The 15,002-nt window shown below is 45.1% G+C and overlaps 1 protein-coding gene across 2 annotated transcripts in view; it reads left to right on the forward strand.

The window, feature by feature from the left end:
- Positions 1 to 366: 366 nt before the first annotated feature.
- The window catches only part of LOC137332319 (uncharacterized), a 67,162-nt gene continuing 52,526 nt past the window's right edge, over positions 367 to 15,002 (forward strand). For both annotated transcript variants that reach the window (XM_067996059.1, XM_067996060.1), the window contains exons 1-4: positions 367 to 705; positions 2,319 to 2,588; positions 13,416 to 13,769; positions 13,845 to 14,114. In XM_067996059.1, coding sequence (XP_067852160.1) covers positions 489 to 705; positions 2,319 to 2,588; positions 13,416 to 13,769; positions 13,845 to 14,114 — 1,111 coding nt within the window. In that variant the 5' untranslated portion in view covers positions 367 to 488. The remainder of the gene's footprint in view (positions 706 to 2,318; positions 2,589 to 13,415; positions 13,770 to 13,844; positions 14,115 to 15,002) is intronic.

Genomic DNA, 15,002 nt, shown 5'->3' on the forward strand with positions numbered 1-15,002 from the left:
TTAGGAAAATACTGATTATTGTGATGTCATTCCAAATTTCTTAACAATATGGGAGCAACGATTCCCCTTCCACACTCCCGGTAAATGATGGAAATACATATTGTGAAATTGGACACCACCAGCCCACAAGGTCAGAGTGCAGTGGCATAAATTTACCCTCTAATGTCGTAAAGTATCATTGGATTAGGCCTGATTATTCCAGACAGACAGCTCTTCACAGGGGTGTGTCTGTGTCATTGCTGAAACCATTTAATATAAAAAATGACTGTAACAAAACAAAGTCCAATATTAATAATTCCAAACATGGGATTAAGGAGTTGTGATTTGATATTCAAATGTTTACATTGTTCCTCTTTCTAGCAGGAAATCCAAATCATATTTATTTTTTGGATGAGAGAGATAATGTTTCATTAAAAGGACCAGACAATCCTGGAAATGCCCGTGTTGTCTGGGAATGGAAACCACACTCAGGGCAACCAATCCAGCGGATGGCTACTTTTTACAAAAGACGTTCGGGCTGGTGGAGCGTACAATGGAGCGATCACTTTAGATACAGTGAACTGTACTCGAAGATACAGCTGGATCCTGGTACCATTAATCTGAGAATTAGAAATTCCAGATTTGAATTTGCGGGATTGTTCATCTTGACTCAGAAATGGCCGAGAAATAAAATACTGAAACAGTATGAAATATTTGGGGTCAAAGGTGAGTGGGACAAAGACTAAAAAAGATTCAAGAATATGATTCTCCATAAATAATTTCATGATAAAGATAAGAGATTGCCAGGATCATGTGAGATTTATATCACCCAGTGCAGCGTGCATCTCTCATTAAAACAAGCAGGGGATAGATTTTGTTCATTATTTCTCCTGAAATGGTCAACATGAGAACAGACATTTTCACAATTTCACTTGAAATAGCAAACCGAGGAAATCTGTCCACCAGAGAGTATTATGGCCTGTACACTGATGCACTCTCTAACATGTACTGAATTCTGTTACCAAACCAATGGAACACTTGGAGTAATAGGCCTCAGGACTATGGGACAAGTATAAGATTGTCCAGTATAACTGCTCCTGATTGCTATCCAATGAAACTGTTCGATGTGTCACTTTGTTGAGGTCCCAGAGGATGTCAAGTGTCCATGGAACTTGTACTCTGCCAAGGAGTTAACACCTTCAGGAAATGAGGGAGAAACATGGCAGAGAAAAATAGATAAATTGTATCAACTCAATAATATTTAAAACCATTAGTACAAATAAATCAAAAAAATTAGCTTCTGCCAACTAAGAATATTACTAAACAATGACATATTGTGGTTGGTTCATGCGTTTAACATCTAAATGAGGCTCAGGTCACTGTCAAATGAAGTTGATACAAAATATAATCCAATCATGAATTGTCACAGAGGCGAAAATATGATCCTGACTGTACTCGCCCTGGACCATTGCTCCTGAGGTGTAGACCCCAAATGAACCAGAATGAGTTGACCATAATAGAAAATCAACTCATTTACAATTTTTAACGCTGCTCATGGTAAACAGTGCATGGTACATAGAGAATGCCACATGGGTCGAACACCAGAGTTTTGGACGTCAGCAACCAATTGTTGCCACTATTTTTTTGGCTGGGTCTTGGAAAAATGTCCCCGTTGAAGATTTGATAATTACATGTCATGTTGTAGGTGGGACTGAAAGTAAGGGTGGGCATTTTTCGAACAAGCCTCTCCTGAAGTGCCATTCCATTTCGATGCACAATGATTGGAGCCTTGTCCAGATGCATTTTGATGAGCCCCATAATTTAAATCACTCCTGGGGCTGCAATGACTTTTGATGTGGATTTTGTGCACAGATTCCCAGTGCATGTGTTGGGAAGTCTTACTGAAGTGTGCTGGGCACATAGGGAACACAGTAGGCTTTGAACCTACTTCAAGTCCGATAATACAGGGGATACATTTCCAGCATGCCCTCCTCTGATGAGTTTCCTTCACCTGTCCATTGTGGTGTGGGCATCCCACAAATGCCATCCAAACTGTGTAACCTTGACCTGACCCCGGATACTCCGGCAGGGTCAGGAGTAAAGATTACCGGCCCCACTCTGCCACACTTCTGCTGGTGGAGCAGGACCAAGAATCTTCGGCCCCACTGTGTTATTCTACTGCTGAGATGCATTTGTGTGTAATCTGGTCTGACCCTTTAATGAAACAAGGTACAATTGCTGATAATGGGTAAATCTTAAGGTCAGTTAGAACTTAATTGTTCTAGCATGCCACTACTTACAGAAAACTGTAATACATCTTATTTATCTGTTTTTCACAGTTGAGTCAAGTCAACAGAGTGCTGTGGTGGGCAGTGACGTTATACTCAGCTGTACCATCTCCAAACTCTCAGATACAGTCAGTCTTCAATGGAAACAAAGGGACTCATCTCAGCAGAACAGGAGGAACACTGATCAGATCCGAATAAAGAACACAGATTATCTGATAGTCAGACATGTTGCAGTAGAGGATAAGGAGTTGTACGTGTGTGAAGTGCAGACAAATGGTTCCGTCCTTATCAAAGGAAAAGCTGATTTTTCCATGACCCAATGTAAGTACAGTTATCTTACAGTCGATATTGAACAGTTACTAATGTAAAATTGTTACATACAAAGTGGAGTCATACATGTCAAACATCAACACTTCATGCTGACAGTCAGCATGTGGGTTCCTGGTGCACATATCAGCATTGAACAAAATACTGGCCGCTCTCCCCTCAATGCCACTCCTAACTGAGTTCTGCTGCTTTTGAAGTGATTCCAGCTGCTGCATACAGTAGACTTCAAATAGATTTAATCGAGGTGTTCAAAAGTATGATTTATTGTGTATGGATTTTCATGAGGCATTCAATAAGGTATTTCACAAGATGTTTGTTACAAACATTCAGGTTTATGTTTTGAGGAAAGGGACCTCTTTCAGATGGAAAGGTGGTTCAAGGGCAAGAAGCAAAAGGCTGGTGTTCAATGAACTTTGCTCAGATTGGAGAAGGGCTTGAAATCTTGTGCCACAGAAGTCAGACCTGGTTTCACGTTTGTTCTCTGTACATAGATGTTTTGTGCAGGAAGTAGGGAGCACAATATCAAAATTTGCTTTGGATGCGAAATCGCAGAATTCGGCAAACATCAAGATGAATTGAGAAAGAGAGGACAATATAGACAGGTTAGTAGAATGAGCAGACAGGTGACAGATGTCGGTTAATATGGAGAAGTGTGTGATAATGCATTTTGGGAAAAAATCAAGGAATGAGAGTTTATACTTAATGGAAAGATGCGAAAGTGTGTGGAGGAACAAAGAGGCCAAAGAATTTAAATATATCATTCCATATAGTGTGAATGCAGGTAGATAAATCCATAAAAAGGCCAATATTATTTTGGATTTTCTAAACACAGGCATGAAGTACAACAGCAAAGGAATAATAATAAATTTGTGCACAGCAATTTTTCGGCTACAGTAAGAGTGCAGTTTTGGGTCCACCATTATTGAAAACACAATGAAACCATAGAGAGTGGACAGTGTAGATTCTCCAGGGTGATACCAGAGATGGAAGCTATAGTTCTGAGAAGAGTATTGAGATACTAGGACAATTTCTACTGGAATAGAGAAAGCCAAGAGGAGATTTAAAAGAGATTTATTTGATTGGAAGAGTAGGGAAAGATTATTTCCTCTGGTTGGGGACTCAGTGCCGAGAGATCATCAATTTAAAACTGCAGTCAGAGAATGAACAAAAGATTAGAAGGAATTTAATTTTGCAGAGGTTTGTTAGAGCATTGAATGCTTTGCCACAGGGAATAGTTGAGGCAGAGATGATTGCAGTTTTAAAGCAAAAGTAGCTAAATATGTAAACCAGAGGAAGGTGCAGAGCTATGAGGAGGGAGCAGGATAATGGGGTTCGTTTGAATTTCTATAGCCAAGGGTCAGCATAGACACAGTGGGCTGAATGACCTCCTTTGTGCTGTAAAATTCCATGGGGGTGATTTTGACTTTGTTCGAATTCTGGAGCCAAGTGGTCCTGGCGGATCCCAAACTGAGCATCGGTGAGCAGGTTATTGGTGAGTAAGTGCCGCTTGAACCACTGTCGATGACACCTTCCATCACTTTGCTGATGATTGAGGGTAGACTGATGGGGCGGTAGGTAATTGGCCGGATTGGATTTGTCCTGCTTTTTGTGGACAGGACATAACTTCGCAATTTTCCACATTGTCGGGTAGATGCCAGTGTTGTAGCTGTAATGGAACAGCTTGGCTAAAGGCGCGGTTAGTTCTGGAGCACAAGTTTTCAGCACTACAGCCGGGATGTTGTCGGGGCCCATAGCCTTTGCTGTATCCAGTGCACTCAGCTGTTTCTTGATATCATGTGGAGTAAATAGAATTGGCCGAAGACTGGCTTCTGTGATGGTGGGGATCTCGGGAGGAGGCCGAGATGGATCATCTACTTGTCACTTCTGGCTGAAGATGTTTGCAACCCTTCAGCCTTGTCTTTTGCACTCACGTGCTGGGCTCTGCCATATTGAGGATGGGGATGTTCATGGAGCCTCCTTCAGTCATCGCCAGAGAATCACCTGCAATGACTTCCCTTCAAGCACCTGCACTGTTAACTCTGGAGTCCCAAAGGATCTGCCCTTGGACCCCTCCTATTTCTCATCCACATGTTGCCCCTCGGTGACATCATTCGAAAACACAATGTTAGTTTCCACAGGTACGCTGATGACACCAAGTTCCACCTCACCACCACCTCTCTCGACCATTCCAATGTCTCTCATTTGTCACACTGCTTGTCCGACATCCAACAGTGGATGAGCAGAAATTTCATACAACTAAATATTGGGAAGAACGAAGAACATGAACTTCGTGCTGCCTGATACTTACCATGAAATCTCTGTGCAGCAAGCGCAGTCCTGCACTACTTAAAGGTGCAGGCACATTTCCAATGGCAGATGCACAGCCAAGTAGGAGAAAGGAGAATGGCATCACTAGCAGCTGCACCAGCAAGAGAGCGGGCACCAAGATTCTCGGACGATGCTCTGGAGGTCCTGGTGGAGGGTGTGGACAAAAGAAGGGCAGGCATGTACCCACAGGATGGCTGGAGACCGTCTAGACTACAGCTGCGTAGGCATTGGCAAGCCGTGGCACAGGAGATGAAAGCCAGGAGCATTGCACCACGCACGTGGGTGCAGTGCCACAAGAAATTTAATGATTTGACACGAGTGGTCAAGGTGAGTGAATGCAAGTGTCAAGTGGCATATCCTACCTACTGCACCAATGCTCCACAACACCTCCCGTCACCCACCCACCCACCAACAAACACTGCCCATCCATACGCAATGCTGCTTCTCAGCCGCACATTGCACACACTTGCAGGCCACACAACCACCACTCAAATCACACAAACTGGCAGCTATTCGACCATGACAGGCACATGAGAGTTTGGTGAGTGTGGGAATTTAAGGGTTAATCTCTTTAAAATCTAGTGTAAATTGCTATCAACTGTTTAAGTTCAATTGCTATCAACTGTTTAAGTTCAATTTTAAAGTTTAAATTTTTAAGTTTCTGTCAGGCTTCAGCAGAGAGAGCTGCTGTAGTTAGTTAATTGGTTAGCTAGATTAAACTGGTTCCTGAAGGAGGAGCAGGCCTGACTCATCTGAGTTACAAACAGTAGAAAAACAGGGACCTGTTAGTCCTAACCGAGCACGGAGTGCAGTGGAGCACAGAGTGATCACCTGAGAGTTTGATGAGTGTGAGAGTTTGGTGAAGTGAGGGAAGGAGGTGCTGCTTTGCCTTGCTTTTCCAAACTTTTTCCGCAGAGCGGTGGCAGACCTGAGCTGCAGAAGACTGAGAGTGGGGATAAAAACAGCAGCAGACCTGCAACAAGAGTCAACTACTGTGCGACATCGCAGGTAAGGCAGGAGAGTCCGAGAGGTGAGCACAGTATAAAAGGAGAGACTTAGAGCGGGAGGAGAGTCTGAGCAGTGAACGCAGGGTAAATCTAAGGCAAGTCATGGCAGCAGAGCTCGCACCCGTGATATGCTCCTCCTGCACTATGTGGGAAATCATGGACACCACCAGTGTCCCTGGTGACCATGTGTGCAAGAAGTGTGTCCAGCTGCAGCTACTGGCAAACTGCATTTCGGAGCTGGAGCTGCGGGTGGATTCACTGTGGAGCATCCGCAATGCTGAGATTATCGTGGATAGCACGTTCAGTGCGGTGGTCACGCCACAGGTAAAGATTACGCAAGCAGAAAGGAAATGGGTGACCGCCAGGCAGAGTAAAAGGACTAGGCAGGTAGAGCAGGAGTCCCCTGGGGCCATCTCCCTCTCAAACAGATATTCAGCTTTGGATACTGTTGGGGGAGATGGCTTATCAGGGGAAAGCAGCAAGAGCCAAGTTCGTTGCACCACGGGGGGCTCTGCTGCACAGGAGGGGAGAAATAAGAATGGCAGGGCTATAGTGATAGGGGATTCAATTGTAAGGCGAACAGATAGGCGTTTCTGCGACCGTAAACATGACTCCAGGATGGTATGTTGCCTCCCTGGTGCTAGGATCAAGGATGTCACGGAACGGCTGCAGGGCTTCTGGAGGGGGAGGGTGAACAGCCAGTAGTCATGGTCCATATCGGTACCAACGACATAGGTAAAAAAAGGGATGAGATCCTGCAAGGTGAATTCAAGAAGTTAGGAGATAAATTAAAAAGCACGACCTCAAAGATAGTGATCTCAGGATTACTACCAGTGCCACGTGCTAGTGAGTATAGGAACAGGAGAATAGATAGGATGAATGCGTGGCTGCAGGGATGGTGTAGGAGGGAGGGATTTAGATTCCTGGGACATTGGGACCGGTTCTGAGGAAGGTGGGACCTGTATAAGCGAGATAGGTTACACCCGAGCAGGACCGGGACCAATGTCCTCGCGGGGGTGTTTGCTAGTGCTGTTGGGGAAGGCTTAAACTAGAGTGGCAGGGCTATGGGAAACTTAGCGGGGAGTCAGAAGGGAGTAAAGTTGAGAGCAGCAAGAGAGGGGAAGACCCAGGGGAAATTTACAATACAAATAGTACAAACAGTTGTTCAAGAACAAGTGAAAGGGAAAAGCGTAGAGCAGCAGAAAGAAAGTGTACTTTAGACACTACAGATAAAGTGAAAACTAGAAGGCGTAAGGCGATTAACCCAGCATCAAAGCTAAAGGTCAGGCTAGGGTGTGTGGCCCAACTAAGAGTTCTATAAATAAATGCACGGAGTATCAGGAATAAATTAAATGAATTGCAGGTTCAAATTCAAATTGGAGGGTATGACATGAAAGCTATTACTGAGACATGGCTGCAGGATGATCAGGATTGGGAACTAAATATACCGGGTTATAAGGTCTACAGGAGAGATAGGGAAAATGGAAGACGGGGAGGAGAAGCCTTAGTGATTAGAGATGAAATCAATTCAATGATAAAGGGGGATATAATGAGAGGTAAGCAGCCAACAGAGACATTATGGGTTGAATTGAGAAATAGGAAAGGATCGAAGACTACAGTAGGAATTGTATATAGGACCCCTGGCAGCAGCTCTGAAGTGCTAGATTGTATAAATGCAGAGATTAGACAAGCGTGTAACAAAGGCATAGTAGTCTTAATGGGGGACTTTAACCTTCACATAGATTGGGAAAATCAGACTAGCAACTGTCAGAAAGGTAATGCATTTCTTGAGTGTGTCCGGGATAGTTTTCGACAGCAGTATGTCCTGGAGGCAACAAGGGGGCAAGCCATACTAGATTTAGTAATGAGTAATGAACCAGATTTAGTTAATAGCTTAACTGTGTGTGAGCATCTATCCAATAGTGATCATAACATGATCGAGTTCAATGTAGTGATTGAAAGGGAAAAAAGTGAATCAGCTGCTAAGATTCTGGACTTGGGTAAGGCCGACTTCAATGGGATGAGACAGAGACTGTCCACAGTAAACTGGGCAAATCTGTTAATGGGTAAAACGACTGATGATCAGTGGGAAATGTTTAAAGAAACATTTAACGAGATACAGAACCGGTTTATACCTCTGAGGGGCAAGAACTCTACTTGCCACAAAAACAACCATGGACAACTAAAGAGGTAAGGGACAGTATAAGACATAAGGAAAGGGCATACAAAAAGGCAAAAAATGGCACAGATCCTGGCGAATGGGAAAGATACAAAGATCAACAAAGGGTCACAAAACAGATAGTAAGAGCTACAGAAAGAGAGTATGAAAAGAAACTTGCAAGGGATATCAAAACCAATACGAAGAACTTTTTTTGTTATATTAGGAAAAAAAGGGTGGTCAGGAGCAGTGTTGGCCCCTTAAAAACTGAAAGTGGGGATATTGACATTGACAATGGGGAAATGGCGGACATGCTGAATAATTACTCAGCGTCAATATTTACAGTAGAAAAAGAGGATAGCATGCCGGAAATCCCAAGAAAACTTATATTGAATCGGGGACAGGGACTTGATAAAATTAACATAAGTAAAGCAACAGTAATGAAGAAAATAATAGCACTAAAGAGTGACAAATCCCCAGGACCAGATGATTTCCATCCCAGGGTTTTAAAGGAAATAGGTGAGCAGATTGCAGATGCACGAACTATAATCTTTCAAAGTTCTCTTGATTCAGGAACTGTCCCTCTGGATTGGAAAATTGCACATGTCACTCCGCTTTTTAAGAAAGGAGAGAGAGGGAAACCGGGGAAGTATAGACCAGTTAGCTTAACATCTGTTGTGGGGAAATTGCTGGAGTCGATAATCAATAACACCTCGAGAATTTTCAGTTTGTCAGAGACAGCCAGCATGGATTTGTGAAAGGGAGGTCGTGCTTGACAAACCTGATTGAATTTTTTGAAGAGGTGACTAAAGTAGTGGACAGGGAATGTCAAAGGATGTTATTTATATGGACTTCCAGACGGCATTTGATAAGGTCCCACATATGAGACTGTTAGCTAAGATAGAAGCCCATGGAATCGAGGGAAAAGTACGGACTTGGTTCGGAAATTGGATGAGCAAAAGGCGACAGAGAGTAGGGATAATGGGTAAGTATTCACATTGGCAGGATGTGACTCGTGGAGTCCCACAGGGATCTGTCTTGGGGCCTCAATTATTCACAATATTTATTAACCCCTTAGATGAAGGCATCGAAAGTCTCATTTCTAAGTTTGCCGATGACACAAAGATTGATGGCATTGTAAGCAGTGTAGATGAAAACATAAAATTACAAAGGGATATTGATAGATTAGGTGAATGGGCAAAACTGTGGCAAATGGAATTCAATGTAGACAAATGTGAGGTCATTCACTTTGGATCAAAAAAGGATAGAACAGGGTACTTTCTAAATGGTAAAAAGTTTTTAAAAAATGGATGTCCAAAGGGACTTAGGGGTTCAGGTACATAGATCATTGAAGTGTCATGAGCAGGTGCAGAAAATAATCAAGAAGGCAAATGGAATGTTGGCCTTTATATCTGGAGGACTGGAGTACAAGGGGGCAGAAGTTATGCTGCAGCTATACAAAACCCTGGTTAGACCGCACCTGGAGTACTGTGAGCAGTTCTGGGCACCGCAACTTCAGAAGGACGTATTAGCCTTGGAGGGAGTGCAGCGTAGGTTTACCAGAATGATACCCGAACCTCAAGGGTTAAGTTACGAGGAGAGATTACACAAATTGGGGTTGTATTCTCTCGAGTTTAGAAGGTTAAGGGGTGATCTGATCGAAGTTTATAAGATATTAAGGGGAACGGATAGGGTAGATAGAGAGAAACAATTTCCGCTGGTTGGGGATTCTAGGAGTAGGGGGCACAGCCTAAAAATTAGAGCCAGAACTTTCAGGAGTGAGATTAGAAAACATTTCTACAAACAAAGGGTGGTAGAAGTTTGGAACTATCTTCCGCAAACGGCAATTGATACTAGCTCAATTGCTAAATTTAAATGTGAGATAGATAGCTTTTTGGCAACCAAATGTATTAAGGGATATGGGCCAAAGGCAGGTATATGGAGCTAGATCACAGATCAGCCATGATCTTATCAAATGGCGGAGCAAGCACGAGGGGCTGAATGGCCTACTCCTGTTCCTATGTTCCTATGTTCCTACATCACCCACACACCTTCCAGGACTCTCACTGACCCACTGTCCTCTGTCTTGCAGGAGAACGTGGCTTGTAACTCCCAGAAGCAGGAGGGACCTGTGGCTGGACGAGCACGTCTACACATCCTCACCCCCCTAGAGGAGACGGTGCCACAGATCATTGAGCGGGCTGTCGCTGCAGCCGTTCCAACATGTCGCGCTGGAGGTCCCGGTCAAGGGGGTCTCTGCATATCTAATGATCCTTGTCCTTTTCCCCATCTCCCTCCTCCCATATTCTTTTCTGACTCAAATGCTGCACATGCTGCCAGCACGCACCTCTTACTTGCTCCTCTCCCCACTCCACAACTCAACCTGTTTCCCTTTGACATTGCAGATACCCAAGAACACGTGACTGCACCCTCCAAGGAGGAGGAGGAGGAGGACACTGAAGCCACAGCGTCACTCGATCTGACACTTGCTTCCACCAGCTCAGAGACTGACACTGCGCGTCCTTTCGAGGTTGGGTTAGAGGAGGGATCTGCACATGGTGAGACACCGAGCACAAGTGCTCAGGAGCTGGGGCAAAGAGAACAGATACCACAGGAGCCAACTCACCAGAGGGCGAGGTCGCTCACTAGTTCTCCTGCAGAGGAGTCAAATGAGGACTTCGATGGGCCAGGCTACAGAAGACGGCTGATGGGCGTACACCAACAAATGCTTGGGGCACTGGAAAGCCTGCCAGAAAGCCTGCGCATAATGAGAAGGTGCATGGAGAAGGCCAGCTCCAACTTGGCACAGGGATTTGTGCAGAGCTTGAAGCCCATCCTTTCCAACATGGAACGGGTGGTCACCTCCATCAGCACACCTGTGGATCCCACCATGATGCAGCGTCTGATGACTGATGTCACAGCATCCATTGCAGCACAAACATCTGCCATCCAAGGTCTGACTGCTGCATTTGCAGGTCAGACTGCTGCATTGGAAGCTCAGACTGCTGTTATCATGGCTCTGGGGACCACTGTGCAACGGGGCTTCCAGGGCATCACAGCACTCCAGCAATCCGTTCTCCAGCTGATCACCAGGAGTGCTGAGGCGTCGCCCCGGGAGAGTGGCAGTGGCACCATGGCAATCGGACCTGCTGTCCTCTCTCAGGACGACAGCATTTCTGCTCCCACCCTTGCCACTCCGCCAGTGCCCCTGTTGTTGCCTGTCGGCCAGCCAGGCCAGACTGCTGCAGCCCATGCTAAGATGGTGCAGTCTGAAGCCGGGCCCTCCAGGCCCAGAGCTGCTCGAGGTCATCCTCCAAGGCCATCTGGACGTTCTCCATTGAAAGCCAGCAGCCTTTCACCACCCATGCTCAAGCAACTGGAGAAGCACCTCGTAGGATCACTAGGATAGGTGAAGGCACATGGACAACAGGCACTAAGGGAATGTACAAGGGTGAATGGTTATGTTATGTTTGCATATTTTCATTTATTAATCCATAAATGAGAGTTTGATTTTGCATTTGGTGGTGGTTTTTATTCATTCAATGAGCTGAGAGGGATATCAATGTGTAATCTGATGGAGGGCGATTTGATTGTCTAGTGGGTGGGGAATGTAGGAGTGTTGGTGAGTTGGGGGATGTAGTTCCAATTATTGATAGCGGGCACGGATCAGGCGAGTACGCACAGCCCTTGCAGACAAGGCGTGTGGTTCCTGTTGCAACCTTGCGTCTTCCTCCACCTCCTCTTCCAGCTTCACCCCCTCCTCCTGCTCCTCCTCAGCCTCTTCCTCCTCCTGCTCCTCCGACTCTTCCTCCTCAGCCTCCTCCTCCTCCACCTCTGGCTCAGGATCTTCTGCAGTCATTGGTGACAAAGGCTGGTCCTTCATGATGGCGAGGTTGTGCAGCATGCAGCAGACCACCACGAATCTGCCCACCCGCTCAGGGGAGTACTGCAGGTCTCTTCCAGACCAGTCTTGGCAGCGGAAGTGTTATTTGAGGAGGCCTATGTGTGCTCCATGATGTTGCAAATGGCAGCATGGCTCTCATTATAGACCTGCTGTGCACATGTGCGTGGATTCCTGACTGGTGTAATGGGCCACGTCGTGAGGGGATAGCCCTTGTCGCCCAGTAGCCATCCTTTGACTTGCCGAGTCGGATGAAAGACAGCTGGCACTTTGGACTGCCGCATGACAAAGGCGTCGTGACTGCACCCAGGGTAGTGGGCTTCGACCTCCAAGATACGGTGCGTGTGGTCGCACACCAGCTGCATGTTGAGAGAATGGAAGCCCTTTCGGTTGACGAAGACAGCCGAGTTGATGTGTGGGACACGAAGTTGATGGTGCAGTCCATGGCACCCTGCACCATGGGGAAGCCAGCAATGCGAGCGAACCCCCGTGCTCGCTCGTTCTGATTGTCTCTGTTGAGAGGGAAGGTGATGAACCTGTTCCTCATGTGGTACAGTGCATCTGTGACCTCCCTTATGCAGCAGTGCACTGCATACTGCGAGATGTTGCACATGTCGCCAGCAGAGGCCTGAAATGGTCCTGAGCCATAGAAATTCAGTGCCATGGTGACCTTCACAGCCACAGGCAATGCTGTCCTCGCCCTGCTCTGAGGCTGCAGTTGTGTCAGCACCAGTTGACAGATCTCAATGACGACTTCCTTGGTGAACCTCAGGCGTCGGATGCAATCCTTCTCGGTCATGTTGAGGTACGAGAATTGATCCCTGAAGGTCCTCATTGGGTAGGGCCACCTGCTCAGTGCCCTGCGCCTCCTCGTCCTCCGTTTCCTCGCAGCTTGACCTGCTGGGCGTGGCCTCTCTGCATGCTCCCAGTCATGCTCAATGCCCATCGGGAGCCCTAGCAGACCGCCCATGGTTGGCAGGAATGTTGTTCCACCAGTGTTGTAATTTTTTGACCCGTCAGGCAATACCTGCCAAAGCACTCTCAAAAGTAGTGTAGGAACTCTCAATAAGAATAGGGAGCTTCAAAAAACACTTCCTACTCCTCCAGCAGCCAGAAGCCAGAAGATTGAACCTCATAACATTGGGCCTGTGATGTCATGGTGTCATCAATGGCACAAAAATCTTTTCATATTAAAAATTTTTAAAGTTTCATTTTTATAAATTTCCACTGCTTTTTGTGAATTGAATTCATCCAAGCTTTACCATTCTTAAACAGTTCATGACTTTGAAGAAAGTTTATCAAATGAAGTTATGATGATCAAAAGTCAATTAGCTTTATATAATTGTTGGTGGTAATTATTGTGGCTTTTCTCTGTATCTCAGTAACAGTAAAATTCGAACACTTTGTTCTGTGTCTCTCTATTGCAGATTTATATCATCAAAGTTACACACTTTATCGATCAGGCACAGATCACAGTGAACTCCACCTGATTTGCTATGATTATTATGATAATTATATTCATTCTTACGATACTGCTGCATGGACCTGGAGGTCACATCATCTCCAGAATCAGGAGAAAGTAATAGCATCTGCTTCAAAATCTGAGCTCATCAATGTAAACAGGACCTACTTTGGGAATCGACTGGTTCCCACAATGGCAAATTTTAATGGCGAGAACTTCAGTGTGAGGATTGTCCCTGTACTGTTTGAAGATGCTGGAGTTTACACATGTTCTCTGGGATCAAATACATTTGTTACCATTAAACTAATCACAGTTAAAGGTAGGAGACAGAATTTTGTTGTTTTCAGTGATAAAGTCATTGTTTAAAATCTAAATGATTTTCTTGTTTACACAGTCACAGCTGAACCATCTGATGCAGTGACTGAGGGAGACACCGTTACCCTGACCTGCTCTGTCTCTGATGTCACTGAATCAATCAGACTTGTTTGGATCAATAGTGATGGCAAAACTGTAGGAAATAAAACATTGAATGGATGGAATGGGGAAGAGAAATCATTGAGACTCAATATTCAGAAAGTTGACAGAGGCAGAGGGAACTGGATATGTGCTTTGTTTTATCAAAACAGGCCCCTGGTTTTAGTCCCGTACTATCTGGAGCCCAGTGGTAAGTGACTCAGTTTTTGCTTTTTATACTTATATTCTCGATAGAATATTCTTGTCACTTATTGGTCTTTTTGCCAGAAGTAACCCCTCCTTTATATCCTGTGTGTGAGGCTCTACCAGTGGTGCAGAGCCTCAGAAAATTTACCCTGGAGATAACTCAGCACATTCTGGGATCGAGTCTGAAAACTTCCTGGTCTGTATGTCTCAGTTATGCTCTTGGTAAAAACACTGAGCCAGGGCAAGCATTTATTTTTTGACAGCAAAATGGAGCCGTTTCCATTTGTTTCCTGAACAAAATCAATCTGAATGCCGAGGCAGAATGTCCAAATAAATCACAGCAAAATGTAATTCCCAGCTGCAAACATTGCAATTGAAACTCTCCACTCTTCAGGCTCAGAGAAACTCTTCTTTTCTGCCTGTCTCAGCTGATCCTGGAAACATCTGTGCCTCATCACTCTCATTCTAACTTCGGGCCAGTGCATTGTGAGTGTAAAAGCAGTGTCTCTGGTCCTCATTATAATGTATATAAATTAGCTCATTTGGGAACGACACAGGCAGATCGTGGGAAAGGTAAAAATGTTCAAGGGAAATCGGGTGCATTGATTTTGGGGTGGAAATCCAAAGGAAACAGCTTCTTCCCCACTTCGCTCGCAGAGTCAGTGAGCGCTGTTTGTGAGGTCCATTTTAGGTACAAATCTGTTCACACATGTAGCCTTTAAAAGAATATACAAAATAGACATATGCTGGAATTGGGAAAAGCAGAGACAATGCCACCCTATTGCCAAGCCTAGCACCCACCTTAAGTGGGTTTCTGAATACGCATTATGCAGATATCTTGTGTTGGCAGTGTGCTAGATTTTACATTGTTTCTGTACGTTTGGAAAGTGGG

Source organism: Heptranchias perlo, chromosome 14, assembly GCF_035084215.1.
Source record: "Heptranchias perlo isolate sHepPer1 chromosome 14, sHepPer1.hap1, whole genome shotgun sequence".
NCBI lineage: Eukaryota > Metazoa > Chordata > Chondrichthyes > Hexanchiformes > Hexanchidae > Heptranchias > Heptranchias perlo.